Below are 16,386 nucleotides of genomic sequence, written 5' to 3'. Positions count from 1 at the left end.
GGATTATTTGACTTGAATAAATGACCACTCTTATTTTTTAAAAGTCAATAAAATACAAATAGATGAATGCTTTATTAACATAGTAAAATGTTTTTTAACCATAAACCAATATAATAGGGAAACATGGGAGGCCTTCCTACTTAAAATCAAGACAAACATTTTTATTGGAAGTACTATCAAATGAAATTAAAGAGAACAAAATAAACAAAATGAAGGACATCAAAGTATCACTACTTATAAAATGTATTATTAGATAATATAAAAATATGAACTGGAAAACTATAAAAATATAAGAGAATTAAGAAAGTGTGTTAAAATTAATATAGGTTAATAACTTTTGTATGTGTAAATGTCAGCCAATTAGAAGAACAAGAAAGGAGTCCATTTACAATAACAAAAAATGAGAAACATCCTGGTGATCCAAAAGTCTACAAACAATAAATGCTGGAGTGGGTGTGGAGAAAAGGGAACCCTCTTACACTGTTGGTGGGAATGCAAACTAGTATAGCCACTATGGAGAACAGTGTGGAGATTCCTTAAAAAACTGAAAATAGAACTGCCATATCACCCAGCAATCCCCCTGGTGGGCATACACACTGAGGAAACCAGAAGGGAAAGAGACACGTGTACCCCAATGTTCATCGCATCACTGTTTATAATAGCCAGGACATGGAAGCAACCTAGATGTCCATCAGCAGATGAATGGATAAGCAAGCTGTGGTACATATACACAATGGAGTATTACTCAGCCATTAAAAAGAATACATTTGAATCAGTTCTAATAAGGTGGATGAAACTGGAGTCTACCATACAGAGTGAAGTAAGCCAGAAAGAAAAACATCAATACAGTATACTAATGCATATATATGGAATTTAGAAAGATGGTAACAATAACCCTGTATACGAGACAGCAAAAGAGACACTGATATATAGAACAGTCTTTTGGACTCTGTGGGAGAGGGAGAGGGTGGGAAGATTTGGGAGAATGGCATTTAAACATGTATAATATCATATATGAAACGAGTCACCAGTCCAGGTTTGATGCAGGATACTGGATGCTTGGGGCTGGTGCACTGGGACAACCCAGAGGGATGGTATGGGGAGGGAGGAGGGAGGAGGGTTCAGGATGGGGAACACAGGTATACCTGTGGCGGATTCATTTCTATATTTGGCAAAACCAATATAATATTGTAAAGTTTAAAAATAAAATAAAATTAAATTTAAAAAAAGTATAGGACTTTTGTAAAAAAATTTTTTTGAAAATAAAATCTACTAAAGGATACAAAAGAAAACATGGGCAAATGAAGAGACATAAAGTTCCTAGAAAGAGTCAATAATGTATTAATATTAAATTTATATTCTCTTAAAATGCATCCTGAAATCTGGAACAAACAAGAAATAAAAGAAAGATCTCAGGTGGGGGAATAAATAAATGTAGTTGTAATAATTGAAAGTCTTTTTACTTTGCTTTCTCTTAATGTTTTTTTCTCATATATATATATGTATACATATATATGAGATTATATTATATATAATGATTTTCTAGATAAAATTATATATATATATTTATATAATTTAAAAATAATTATCCAGACACTGAGGGATGGCTTCAAATCCCTGAGACATCATGTGTTGCACATTATCTATGAGCTCTCAGTAGCAACCTTACTTTTCATTAATATATTGGACACAGGCTTCTGATATTTCCCAGTTCCCACTCCCCCTCCCAACAGAGACTTGCATCCTTCACATCTTGGAATCATAGTTCATTATTTTGTGGCTTAATCTTGACTTTATCATACTTTTTCTGCAATTTGACAAAAGAATATGCAGTTCCTGAGAAACTAGTCTCTCTGATTTTCTGGTCCAATTTAGATGTTTATAAGATAAAAGAATGCTCGCTGCGCTTCTTAAATTTAATTATGGGGTTAAACCGGACCGATGAAAAGACTGCATTTGGTTCTGATATAAATTACCTTCTCTCTGCTGGAGGAGCATTATCCGCTGCTTGGACGGTGAGCGCGTAAGTCCGTCCAACCATCAATTCCACCCCCGGAGCGATGGTGATAAGCCCTGTTGTTTTATTGATGATGAAGTCTCCCTGAGCCCCAACCAGGATTTCATATGTGATCTCCCCGTTTGACCCTTCGTCTGCGTCCACTGCAGTGAGCTGGAATTGAAAATCACAACATAAATCCTCTGGGCACTCAACTTTTCACCATCACGTCATTTCCCGCCCCCCCCCCAACAAAAGAAGCTTGCTTTCAAATACACACACAGTAAGTAAAGAAAGTTCTCTCGTCATATACACTCTTGTTTTCTTGAATTTAGGCTACTGTGTTCAAATAATGAAGCAATCACATCAGAAAAGATTTTTTTGTTGTTGTTCTTGTGAGAGTGATAAAAGGCTTTGAATCTTGAAAGCTATCTTTATTTTAACTTGCTGCTGCTGCTGCTGAGTCCCTTCAGTCGTGCCCGACTCTGTGCGACCCCATAGACGGCAGCCCACCAGGCTCCCCGTCCCTGGGATTCTCCAGGCAAGAACACTGGAGTGGGTTGTTCTAACAATAACACTGGAGTGGGTTATTTTAACTTACTAAACCAAAAAAGAAAGAGAACCCTAATGTCCCTATAGGATTTTTTTTTTTTTTTTCCTATCTCATCACCTGCTTTTAACACATAAATGCACATTACTATGGACTGCTGCTGCTGCCAAGTCACTTCAGCCGTGTCCGACTGACTCTCTGTGACCCATAGATGGCAGCCCACCAGAATCCTCTGTCCCTGGGATTCTCTAGGCAAGAATATTGGAATGGGTTGCCATCTCCTTCTCCAATGCATGCATTCATGCTAAGTCGCTTCAGTCGTATCTGACTCTGTGCGACCCTATGGACAGTAGCCCACCAGGCTCCTCTGTCCACGGGATTCTCTAGGCAAGAATATTGGAGTTGGGTTGCCATTTCCTTCTCCTTACTAAGGACAGAGGCCTGGAAAAAAATGAAATGGCTGACGTTTGCCTTTATTGCTACCATCCTTCCTTTTGCTCTGATTTTTTTCTTGTCGTATTGTTTTCCTTCCCCTCTTCCAGAAACTCTCTTGTCCTGGAATCCTTTTTATTTACACATGGCTCTAAGAAAGATTCTTATAAGCTTGTTCACATTGACTTATAAAAGACTGATAAGGTTTAGAGTATTACCTTTTGAAAAGCAAACACATCTCCAATTGCAGAATATCTAATTAGAAAATTAAAATATCTAACTTAATATGTTTTTTTCCTTTTTTTGAGAAAAAGGACTCAATTCAGAGTCCCTGAAATAATACCACATGAACATTTTTAAGGCTAATTTGGATATATTCATAATCATTTTGGAACAAATGACATCCAGTAGTTAAAGACTACTGTGAATCATTATATATGAAAAGAGAAAACTATTATTAACTTTACAAAGCAAAATTAATGTAATCGTGATTTAATATGTTAAATAAGGCTCCTTAACTTCCTGATAAGTATAAATTTACTTAAGGGAACCAAATGTAAGATTCTACTGGGAAATCTTATACATTTTACAGTCACAGGATTTATTGTTTTCATCCTTTGACAGATGAAGAAAGAAAAACTGGCCTCAGTTTACACCTAAGAGGAAAACATGTGTTTCCTATTAATAAATAAAACACACGGGGTTGTAATAAATATGTTGTAGAAAAAAAATTCCTTATTTACTGACATTTTCTTATGTATCTCTAATCCATGAGTTTCATGTCTTTAAAGTAGCAGTTCTTTGTCATCCACAGACTCCTTTCGGTGGCTACAGGATATTCTGGTGTACTTTCTTAGATAAAATGTGAGTATACACATTTACCTTGAAATAAATTCAATTTCAGGAACGCTGTGTTGATTAATGGCCATTTCAAAGTATCATGTTAACCATTCTAATGAAATGTAAACAAAATTCTTTACCCATCACATCATGCTTAAGAGGATATACTGGGCATAGTCTATTTCTATTTTTATTATCCTTCCACTACATTTAGAATGATTTTGTGCATGGAAATAGCAGCAACAAAAATAATTGAGAAGTAAAAACAAGAAATTTTAAACAGAGGTATAAATTCAGCTAAGTCTGACATTGGGTATTTGGGAGTGAACAGATGTTGTTGCCAGAAGGAAAGGCATTCCATGAAATGATTCTGGGACTTATGTGAGAATGACAGACATAGTCCTAAAGGCAAAGAGAAGGAAACAATTTGTAGAAACAGTCAAAATGAATGATATATATTTATGGAGAATTATTCATGCCAGACAAGCTCATTTTCTTTTGTGTGTGGATAAAATTAGAGGACAGGGGTAGCAGAGGAGATATCAATTTTGATTATAGTAAATCACTTAACACAATGTCTCAGGAAATCTTAATTAAAATTTAGCTCAAACTGGATTCAATATTAACATTCTTCCTGGGACTTAAATTGGCTAAAGGAATTTAATGATAAATGGCAATGAATCAAGTTAAGAAGAAGTGTTGAGGAATGTGCTTTAGGGATACAGGTATTATGGTTGCTCTTATTTAACATTTTCGTAAATAATATTGGAAGACAGGATAAGCTCAAAGATAATTAAATTGCAGAAGGCAGCCATCTGGGAGGTGCTGTAAATACCAAACAGTACTACAAAGCACAGGTGATACAAACAATCCTCGAACTGCACAGCCAGCCAATCACAGATGAGAAAATATATTCAGGGACTACAACTAGCACTACAGAAACCATTAACAAGTAGGAAGTTTAATAAATAAGCTAAAAATGAATTCAACATTTGTTATCTAAGTAACTTAATACAAAGCTTCAGTCTTTCAGCAGTAAGTAATAAAATAGTTGGTCAAGAATTCACATATTGTGTCATAGACATGCAAACAAAAATATTTTAAAGGAATTATTAGTGGCTCAAGATTAGAAAAGATAGCCGAGACACGGACTCTGAAAACCCTGAAAATGATAGCATCTCGTAAAAGAAAACCCCTGAAACTAAACTGTGGTGGAGATTTAATTCAATAACAAATCAATGATCTTGTGATCAGTCGTCTAGGACAGTGGTTTCCAACCTTTTTGACACCAGGGACTAGTTTCATGAAAGACAATTTTTCCACGAACTGGAAGGAGAGAAGGGATTGTTTCAAAATGATTCAAGTGCATTCCATTTATTGCATACTTTATTTCTATTACTATTACATCAGCTCCACCTCAGATCATCGGGCATTAGATCTCAGAGATTGGGGACCCCTGGTCTAGGATATTAAAAGTATATGAAGACCGTTCCTAATTTAGTGGGAAAATCTGCCTCCTAAACAAAAATGGGTTAATTTACATGGGGAAAGCAAAGTGTCACTCAGATGTTATCAGATGAAAGTAAACTAAAATATGTGACTTTTAATTGTTTTACCAAAACAATATCTGAATGGTAAGGAACACTAAATTGTTTAACGTATTTCTTTTCTCTAATGTATCACAGTCCTTTTCAGGAAGTTTAACCTTACCCTGACAAAATTCCTTCCTCTCAGTATTCCAATATGTACATATTACAAATATCCTTGCCCTCAGACACCTTGACATCCCACAAAAAAAAAAAAAAAAAAAAAAAATTTGCCTATTTGAGGTGAAGTTAAGGACCCTGAGATTAAGAAAATAAATAGCGCTCTCACAGAGGCCAAATATTATGAACTAGAGAAAGGCTAACACACAATGAAAAAGGTAAACAGAAGCAAGATGATGAAGGTTTTATGGGAGATAATAAAAAGTTTGAGAGTCATTGTGTGACTCAAGTAAATAATGAAAAGATTAATATATACCTGATATTGAATATGTAGAGTAGTTTCTGAACTCTTTTTTCTCTTTTTTTTTTCCCTTTGTTTGTTTTGAGGGCACGAAAAACCAGGGAGAATGATGCAGTTTTAGATAAGAAGGTTTTAAGGGAATGGCATTAAATTATTTTAATGGCTCCCATTTATAATAAAAATTATAATAGAACTGTGATGGACTCTAAAACATGGACAGAAACATTCCATACCTGATATAGAAAGCAAAATAATTTTTTAATGTTTTTACTAAGAGTGTAAATAACAATCAAACAATAAAGAATAAAGCTACACTGCTTCCTTTGGTACATGTAGGCAACTTTTATACCATAGTCTTCTGCTGTTATAAAAAGGGATTTTCTAATTTGCATAGACATAAATTTGGCATTATTAATAATAAAAAGTGCTCTGGAAACCTCACCAGAGGTTTTGTTCAATTTTCTTTTCTTTTTTTTTTTTTTGGTTTTTTGTTTGTTTTCCTATTGCTAAAGGAAATATTGTATTAGTAAGGACTGTATTAGTAAGGACTGTATTGTAACTTTATAGTTAAAACTTTCAAATTTCACTTAGATAATATAAAGTGTGAGAAATAGTGCTGTGGTGAGCATTTTCTTAAGAAATATTCACTGAGGAGAGTTTCCAGAAGCTCAGTTATTATCTGAGGCTAGGTTTATTTTGATTTTTGGCTAAAGTAGAAAAAAGATTTCACTCTTTCTAGACATTCACTTCTATTTTCTAGTGTATCCTCCTCATTCCTTTTATTTTGCATTTAATAAGCTAGATTTGTTCCATTTCTTTCTTGGCCTGTTTGTGAAAATATAAGAAGCACACATTTCTTATCGTTCAGTTGCTAAGTTGTATGTGACTCTTGGCGACCCCATGGACTGCAGCATGCAGCAGCATGCCAGGCTTCCCTGCCCTTCACTGTTTCCCAGAGTTCGCTCAAATCATATCCATTGAGTAGGTGATGCCATTTAACCATCTTATCCTTTGTTGCCCCCTTCTCCTCCAGCCCCCAATCTTTCCGAGCATTAGGGTCTTTTTCAATGAGCCTGCTCTTAACATCAGAGGTCTAAGTATTGGAGCTTAGGCTTCAGCATTAGTCCTTTCAATGAATATTCAGGGTTGATTTCCTTTAGGATTGAGTGGTTTGATCTTCTTGTAGTTCAAGGGACTCTCAAGAGTTTTCTCTAGTAACACAGTTCAAAAGAATGAATTCCTCAGCGCTCAGCTTTCTTTATGATCCCACTCTCACATCCATACATGACTACTGGAAAAATCATAGCTTTGCCTAGACAGACCCTTGTTGCCAAGGTAATGTCTCTGCTTTTTCTATTCTGTCTATGTTGGTATTAGCTTTTCTTCCAAGGAGTAAGTGTCTTTTAATTTCATGGCTGGAGTCACTATATGCAATGATTTTGGAGCCCAGGAAAATAAAGTCTCTCACTGTTCCCATGTTTTCCCATCTCTTTGCCATGAAGTGATGGGCCTGGATGCCATGATCTTAACTTTTTGAATGTTGAGTTTTAAGCCAGCTTTTTTGCTCTCCTTTTTCACTTTCATCAAGAGGCCCTTTAGTTCCTCTTCATCATAAGGATGGTGTCCTCTGCATATCTGAGGTTACTGATATTTCTCCCTGAAATCTTGACTCCAACTTGTGCTTCATCCAACCTGGCATTTCACGTGATGTGCTCTGCATATAAGTTACATAAGCAGAGTGACAATACACAGCCTTGAAGTACTCCTTTCTCAACTTGGAACCAGTCCATTGGTCTATGTCTGGTTCTAACTGTTGCATCTTGACCTGAATACAGGTTTCTCAGGAGGCAGGTAAGGTAGTCTAGTGTTTCCATCTCTTTAAGAATTTTCCAAGTTTGAGGTGGTCCATACAGTCAAAGGCGTTAGCATAGTCAATGAAGCAGGAGTAGATGTTTTCTGGAATTATCTAGCTTTTTTTTTGTTGTTTTTTTTTTGATCCAGTGGATGTTGGCAATTTGATCTCTGGTTCCTCTGCCTTTTCTAAATGCAGCTTGAACATATGGAAGTTCTTGATTCACATGCTGTTGAAGCCTAGCTTGGAGAATTTTAAGCATTACTTTGCTAGCTTGTGAAATGTGTGTAATTGTGCAGTAGTTTGAAAGTTCTTTGATACTGCCTTTCTTTGGGATTGGAAGTAAAACTGAATCTTTTCCAGTCTTGCGGCCACTGCTGAATTTTGCAAATCTGCTAGCATATTGAGTGCAGCCCACTTGACTTCAGCTTCCAGGATGTCTGGCTCTAGGTGAGTGATCACACCATCATGACTATCTGGATCATTAAGATCTTTTTTGTATAGTTCTGTGTATTCTTGCCACCTCTTCTTAGTATCTTCTGCTTCTGTCAGGTCCATACCGATTCTGTCCTTTATTGTATCTATCTTTGCATGAAATGTTCCCTTGGTATCTCTGATTTTCTTGAAGACATCTCTAGTCTTTCCCATCCTATATTGTTTTCCTCTATTTGATTAATCACTTAAGAAACTTTTTTTAAAATCTCTCCTTGCTATTCTTTGGAACTCTGCATTCAGGTGGATATATCTTTCCTTTTCTTCTTTGCCTTTTACTTCTGTTCTTTTCTCAGCTATTTGTAAGACCACCTCAGGCAAACATTTTCCCTTTTTGCATTTCTTTTTCTTGGGGATGGTTTTGATCACCACCTCCTGTACAGTGTTAGGAACCTCTGTCCAAAGATCTTTAGGAACTCTGTCTATCAGATATAATCCCTTTAATCTACTTGTCACTTAAACTGTATAATCATAAGGGATTTGATTTATCTGGTCTCATCTTTACCATCTGGTTGAAATTGCTTTATTAAAATGGCAAATAATTGGAGCTAGGAGGCAGGATTTCTGGTTCCAATAATGTAAGTAAATCAGATAGTTTGTTTTCCCCAAAAGGTAAGTAAAAATCTAAGCAAAAATGTCAAAAAATATTTAGGGCTCTAAAGATTCACTAAAGCAGACAAGTTGGGAATAATATTCAAGAAGAATTGCTGTGACTTTAGGTAGGTAAAGCAGGAGCTAATGACCTTGTTATTTCAGTGGCACATTATCCCCCTTACCACTCTTAACCCCAAGTATAGTAGGCATATGGGTTTTATAAGGATGGGACTGGCCATGAAAAGCAGCAGATGTTCTTCAAGAGATGCCATAGTTAATTTGATGTAGAGTTAATAAAAGAATCAATTATAGTGAGAATTGAATGAGAAACAGCCTCAAGTCTGTCAGTGCAAGTTGTGATTCCAGTTGGTAAGCTGAGAACAAGCCATAAATTTAGAAGAAATAAACAGAAAATGAGGGTCCAATAGAAAGGCTGGATAAGCTTTCCACACATCTCTGACACTACACACGTGCATAGAGAAGACATGAAAAGGCCTCAAGGATACAAATGCCAAAGAAAATCCTGAGAACTGCATGAACTTTCAATGCTCTCCCCAACAACCTAAACTCAGATAAACTGGCAAAGGTGAAAGCTTTACAGGACTTTTGAGAAAGGGTTATAGAAGATAACACTTTGTGTGTGGTGGAGAGAATTCTTAGGTCAAACAGAGTGTATCTCTAGAATGAGACTTTTTCTAAATATTGAGAGCAAATTAATTGAGGGGATAAATTCAATGAATATTTGGTAAACCTGTACTGTGTGGAAGTCATTGTGCCAATCACAGGTGGTTATAGATCACTAAAAGAAATTTATGGTTCAGTAGAATAGAAGGAGATGTAAAATCTAACTTTAATGCAAGGTACAATAAAATGCATTGGAGATACATTGGATATGTGTAAGTATGATGGAAAGAACAATGAATTTTCTGATTTGCTATGAAAATAAAGACTTTATCTAAAAAATAACATTTGAATTATGTGTAAAAAAGAATGGAAAGTGTATAATTTGGATTAAACTTTAAAACTTGACAGAGATGTCAATAAGCGTAGAATGGGAAGGGTATCCTATGCTGGAGTTAAACAAAACAAACCCTCTATATATAGTATCAAAGTTGGTTACATGGAGAGATGTAGCATGTGGTGAAACAAAAGAACTTGAAGTATTTCACAGCTGCTCTTGACTGCATGTGTGGAGATTAGGCTCTTCCTTCAGTAAAACAAGGACCTGTTCTGATTCATGTCTGTGTTTTAGAATAATCATTGTTTCAGTGTTGTGGGGAATCTGCAGAAATAAGGTTGTCAATCAGAGTCTACTGTAGCAACCTAATTTATGGTAATGTACAGGCATGGAAAAAGAAATGGTGACAGATGTATACATTTTGAAATAGCAATTTTAGAAACCAGACAATCATCTGTATGTATGCAGGTGAAGGAGGAAGAAGATAAACGTGACTGCAGTTGCTGATCTGAAGCCTATGTAATCCAAGATTAATTGGGCTCTGGAAAGTATAATTGCCTCCAAAGATGACAGGCTAGGTATATTTGACTTTTCTTACTGTAGGCATACAGGCATGAAAATAAAAGACACTTGCTCTTTGGAAGAAAAGCTATGACAAACCTGGACAGCATATTAAAAAGCAGAGGCATTACTTTGCTGACAAAGATCCATATTATTTGACTGACAAGTCCATATAGTCAAAGCTATGGCTTTTCCACTAATCATCTATGGGTGTGAGAGTTGGACCGTAAAGAAGGTTGAGCCCTGAAGAACTGATGCTTTTGAACTGTGGTGCTGGAGAATATTCTTGAGAGTCCCTTGGGATTCAAGGAGATCAAACTAATCAATCCTAAAGGAAAGCAACCTTGAATATTCATTGGAAGGACTGATGCTGAAGCTGAAGCTCCACTTCTTTGGCCAACCGATGCCAAGAACTGACTCATTGGAAAAGACCCTGATGCTAGGAAAGATTGAGGGCAGGAAGAGAAGGGAGTGACAGAGAATGAGATAGTTGGATGGCATCACTGACTGAATGGAAATGAGTTTGAGCAAACTCAGGCAGATAGTGATGGACAAGAAATGCTGGTGTGCTGCAGTTCATCAGGTTGCAAAGAACTGTACATGACTTGAAAGAAAGTGAAAGCAAAAGTCTCTCAGCCATGTCCAACTCTTTGCAACCCCATGACCTATACAGTCCATGGAATTCTCTAGGCCAAAATACTGGAGTGACCTTTCCCTTCTCCAGGGGATTGTCCCATCCCCGGGAGATTGAATCCAGGTCTCCCACATTGCAGGTGGATTCTTTGCCACCTGAGCCACAATGGAAACCCCAAAATTATGGAATGGGTAGCCTATCCCTTCTCCAGTGGATATTCCTGACTTAGGAATCAAACTGGGGTCTCCTGCCTTACAGGTGGATTCTTTACCAACTGAGCTATCAGGGAAGCCCGTACATGACTTAGTGACTGAGTAATAGCAACATGTATATTTGAGTCTGTATATGTGTCCATGTTTCTGTATTGGAAGAAGGATAATATATTGTCAGTTTATCTTGGAATATGTTAAATTTCTGGGGCCTGTCAAAAGTCTACCTTGCCTTGTCCAAAAATTTGGGTAACATGAGTACCTGGGCTTCTCATAGAAATAATGACTGAAAACTTGGGAATAGGTAAAAGAGAGGAAAGCTATATATTGATTTTTGCAAATGTTAATACTGAAAGACTGAGGATTGAATAAGAAGCCAGAAAGAAAATCCCTCAGTTACCAGAGAACTAGGATGAGAATCAGAAATTTTCTGTAAAGGCGTAAAGAGTTTTACATAGTTAAGTACTGAGTAATACATACTATTTTATTTATATACTATTAGAAATACATACTATTAGAGATAGATGAATTAGATTTATGATTTTGTATGATTTTAGTAGTATGATGTGAGTGAAGATCAGATTTATAACTATGCATTAATCATTCATAAATAAATTAATAAAATATCTAAATTAATCAATTAATCCAAATGTCTACATCAGAGCTGGAAATTCAGAGTTTTATAGTAGGCTTCTCTGGTGGCTCAGTGGTAAAGAACTAGCCTGTCAATGTAGGAGATGCAAGTTTGATCCCTGGATCAGAAAGAATCACTTGGAGAAGGAAACGGCAACTCTCTCCTGTATTCTTGCCTGGAGAATTCCAAGGACAGAGGAGCCTGGCGGTCTACAGTCCAAGGGGTCACAAAGAGTCAGACAGAACTGACTAAACAATAAAAAAAATAGTAGCATGAAGTCTTATCTGGGAAAACTGTTTATAGACTAGGGTATGGGAGGATTATAGCCCAAAGGTAATAATCAGTAGAGAGGAAAAGATTATTGTAGTAAAATACAATAGAAAGAAATGGAATAATTAGTTGAGCATAGGTAAAGACAAGGGGAAAGGATGGGCTTTAAAGCAATGAAAAGAAACATGACAGAAGCAATAAGAATTGAAGAAAAAGAAAAGAAGTGGGGTGAGAATAAAGGACACAGCTATATACAGGATTCCTTTTAAATAAATTTAGATTCCATTTTTCAGAGGGTATAGAATATTGTTAAGTTCTGAGGCAGTTTTTCTCAAGATTGCCTGCATATTACAGCTGCTTTAGTTTATTAGACGAGATCTCTCTGAGTAACTCTACTACATGTTGCAATATCATTCAAAGAGAAATAGCTCAGGGTGTAGTCCAGGCATCCATATTTTTAAAAGTTTCTCAGGTAAACTTCTAATAAATACTCATATAGGATTAAAAACCATTGATTGAAGAGAACTGTAAAGTCTAGGAATAACATCTTTGAAGTACAGACTGGATCACTAACTACAGAAATTAAAATCTATATCTTATATATCCAAATCTGTATCTCTAATACAAAGCAATTGGTTTTTCAAACAAAACTAGCAATGTGTGAAATGAGACTTTAAGACAAGAGAGTGTGATATCCATTAGCATCAACCTGGAAGATTTCATTGATGGTTGACAAAATTGTCTGTTGTCAACACAAAATATACTCCCTGACCTAAAGAAGAATCATACTCCCTCATGCTCCTGCAAGCGTATTTCATGACCATACATGTCAGGATCACCCTGTTCCTTTTTACAGTAATCAAGCATACTAGATATAAAATCAGAAAACTAGTTTATAATTGAGAACTTGAAATAGGAACCTGGATAATACAGTTTTATGACTGATCCATGCATGTGCACAAGGATAGCTACCTTATAATAAGAAGACAGTGGACTCAAATAATTATGTACTTATATCAGGCCAAGATAGTCTCATGTCTACACTGAAAATGATCTGATTATAATACTTAAAAACCTGTTATCTAAGGCCCTCTTTGCTGGACACTGCTCATTGTGTCTTTTATTTCTAATATTTTGCCTCTTTTGGACAACAGATTACTAACCAAGTGAAGTGAAAGTTGCTCAGTTGTGTCTGACTCTTTGCAACCCCATGGACTATATAGTCCATGGAATTCTCCAGGCCAGAATACTGGAGTGGGTAGCCTTTCCTTTCTCCAAGGGATCTTTCCAACCCAGGGATCAAACCCAGGTCTCCCGCATTGCAGGCAGATTCTTTACTAGCTGAGCCACAAGGGAAGCCCAAGAATACTGGAGTGGGTACTTCTTCATGAGATCTTCCCAACCCAGGAATTGAACCAGGATCTCCTGCATTGCAGGTGGATTACCAAAGAGGAAACTAATCAATCTTCTGTTGAGTTACTTAGGAATGGGAGGGTTATGGAAGGGTTAGTTGTGAATGGAGTAAAAAAAAAAAAAAAAAAATGACCCTTAAACAGTAACTGCAAATCACAGTTCTGAATTATTTTACTCTGTTTTAAAATTTTTCTCTCAATGGGAAATCCATTTTATTTCTAGACCCTTGGAGGATGTATTACAGCCACACCACTCTTTTTACAACACCCTGAACTACACCTTGAGATATTTTTATTTAAATAATATGGCAATACACAGTAGAGTCACCCAGAGAGATCTTATTTAATAAAACAAAGCAGCTCTAATATGCATGCCAGGAATAACATTAAAAATAGTAATTAAAAAGCTTAATTTTTTGGCATTTAAATAAATTAAAAATTAGAAGCATGTAAACAGAAATAACAATCTATGTTCAAATAGATTTTCAAAGGGAACTATATAAAATATGAATTTTAAAGGCAGGGCAAATGTGTTTTAAAAAGAGATACATAAGGGAAATTAACTTTTGTAGTCTGCAAATGCCAGAAGTAAGCTTTTGATCCTCCAGGGCAAACAATTTTGAGATACGGTTCCATCACATAATTGCTATCGTTTTCTTAGTTACACTTTACAGTTCCCTGTGGGCTGTTTTTCTATATAAACTTACTTTTATTTCCAATTATGTTATTATAGAGATGAGAATCAGATCTAATTAAATACGAACATGACAGTAATTGTCATTCCTTTATCTCTACAAACCATAATTTTACTCGCTATGAAAGAATGCCTCAGTAAAGATAAATGTAGATCTCTAGGTCCATCAACTGACTAGAAATAAAGGCCAATATCCTTATTCCTCTCCATTCATTCAGATCTACTTGTTTACAGATTTTCCTTTCTTTCATCCTCAAATAAACATTTATTATGCATCCATTAGTTTAGGCATCTACTATATGGATACAGAGTTTGTGAATTTAGAAATAGACAAATTTCAGTTGTGCCCTCAAGAAAAATGGGTTAAAAAGACAGATTTCATCAATATGACAAGTGAAATTCCAAGATATAAATAAAATGTACTGTGGCTATTTGTAACATTTTCCCCACTACCATATACACAGAAGAAGATATTCACATAACATGCATTTTCAGTGTTCAGTGTAGAATGTTACCCTTTTCTATATCACTGAAGAAAGCATATCTTAACCCAATAAATACAGTAGAGATGGCATTGCATTATTTCTAACTTATGTTAACAATTGGAATGAAAACTGAGCTTTTCCAGTCCTGTGGCCACTGCTGAGTTTTCCAAATTTGCTGGCATATTGAGTGCAGCACTTTCAGAGCATCATTTCAGGATTTGAAATATTTCCAATATTCCAGCAAATTTGGAAAACTCAGCAGTGGCCACAGGACTGGAAAAGCTCAGTTTTCATTCCAATCCCAAAGAAAGACAATGCCAAAGAATGCTCGAACTTCTGCACAATTGCACTCATCTCACATTCTAGTAAAGTAATGCTCAAAATTGTCCAAGCCAGGCTTCAGCAATATGTGAATCGTGAACTTCCTGATGTTCAAGCTGGTTTTAGAAAAGGCTGAGGAAACAGAGATCACATTGCCAACATCCGCTGGATCATGGAAAAAGCAAGAGAGTTCCAGAAAAACATCTATTTCTGCTTTATTGACTATGCCAAAGCCTTTGATTGTGTGGATCATAATAAACTGTGGAAAATTCTGAAAGAGATGGGAATATCAGACCACCTGACCTGCCTCTTGAGAAATCTGTATGCAGGTCAGGAAGCAACAGTTAGAACTGGACATGGAACAACAGACTGGTTCCAAATAGGAAAAGGAGTTCGTCAAGGCTATATATTGTCACCCTGCTTATTTAACTTCTATGCAGAGTACAACGTGAGAAACGCCGGACTGGAAGAAACACAAGCTGGAATCAAGATTGCTGGGAGAAATATCAATAACCTCAGATATGCAGATGACATCACCCTTATGGCAGAAAGTGAAGAGGAACTCAAAAGCCTCTTGATTAAAGTGAAAGAGGAGAGTGAAAAAGTTGGCTTAAAGCTCAACATTCAGAAAACGAAGATCATGGAATCCAGTCCCATTACTTCATGGGAAATAGATGGGTAAACAGTGGAAACAGTGTCAGACTTTATTTTGGGGGGCTCCAAAATCACTGCAAATGGTGACTACAGCCATGAAATTAAAAGACGCTTACTCCTTGGAAGGAAAGTTATGACCAACCTAGATAGCATATTCAAAAGCAGAGACATTACTTTGCCAACAAAGGTCGGTCTAGTCAAGGCTATGGTTTTTCCTGTGGTCATGTATGGATGTGAGGTTGGACTGTGAAAAAGGCTGAACGCCGAAGAATTTTTGTTTTTGAACTGTGGTGTTGGAGAAGACTCTTGAGAGTCCCTTGGACTGCGAGGAGACCCAGCCAGTCCATTCTGAAGGAGATCAGCCCTGGGATTTCTTTGGAAGGGATGATGCTAAAGCTGAAACTCCAGTACTTTGGCCACCTCATGTGAAGAGTTGATTCATTGGAAAAGACTCTGATGCTGGGAGGGATTGGGGGCAGGAGGAGAAGGGGACGACAGAGGATGAGATGGCTGGATGGCATCAATGACTCGATGGACATGAGTCTGAGTGAACTCCGGGAGCTGGTGATGGATAGAGAGGCCTGGCATGCTGCGATTCATGGGGTTGCAAAGAGTCGGACATGACTGAGCAACTGAACTGAATTGAACTGAACTGATGTTAACAATTAGTTCCTGGTAAAGAATCTGCCTGCAATGAGGGAGACTTGGGTTCAATCCCTGGGTTGGGAAGATCCCCTGGAGAAGAGAAAGGCTACCCACTCCAGTATTCGAGCTTAGTGAATTCCATGGAC

General features: G+C 36.6%; 1 protein-coding gene across 1 annotated transcript in view; it reads right to left on the bottom strand.

Moving 5' to 3' along the window:
• Positions 1-16,386, bottom strand: part of PCDH15 (protocadherin related 15) — a 1,798,632-nt gene that overhangs the window by 362,493 nt on the left and 1,419,753 nt on the right. The window contains exon 17 of the mRNA XM_045164127.1: positions 1,977-2,170. Coding sequence (XP_045020062.1) covers positions 1,977-2,170 — 194 coding nt within the window. The remainder of the gene's footprint in view (positions 1-1,976; positions 2,171-16,386) is intronic.

This window comes from Bubalus bubalis, chromosome 23 (genome assembly GCF_019923935.1).
Source record: "Bubalus bubalis isolate 160015118507 breed Murrah chromosome 23, NDDB_SH_1, whole genome shotgun sequence".
Lineage (NCBI taxonomy): Eukaryota > Metazoa > Chordata > Mammalia > Artiodactyla > Bovidae > Bubalus > Bubalus bubalis.
Note: the sequence above shows the minus strand (reverse complement) of the source record. Positions and strands in the feature narration are given on the sequence as shown.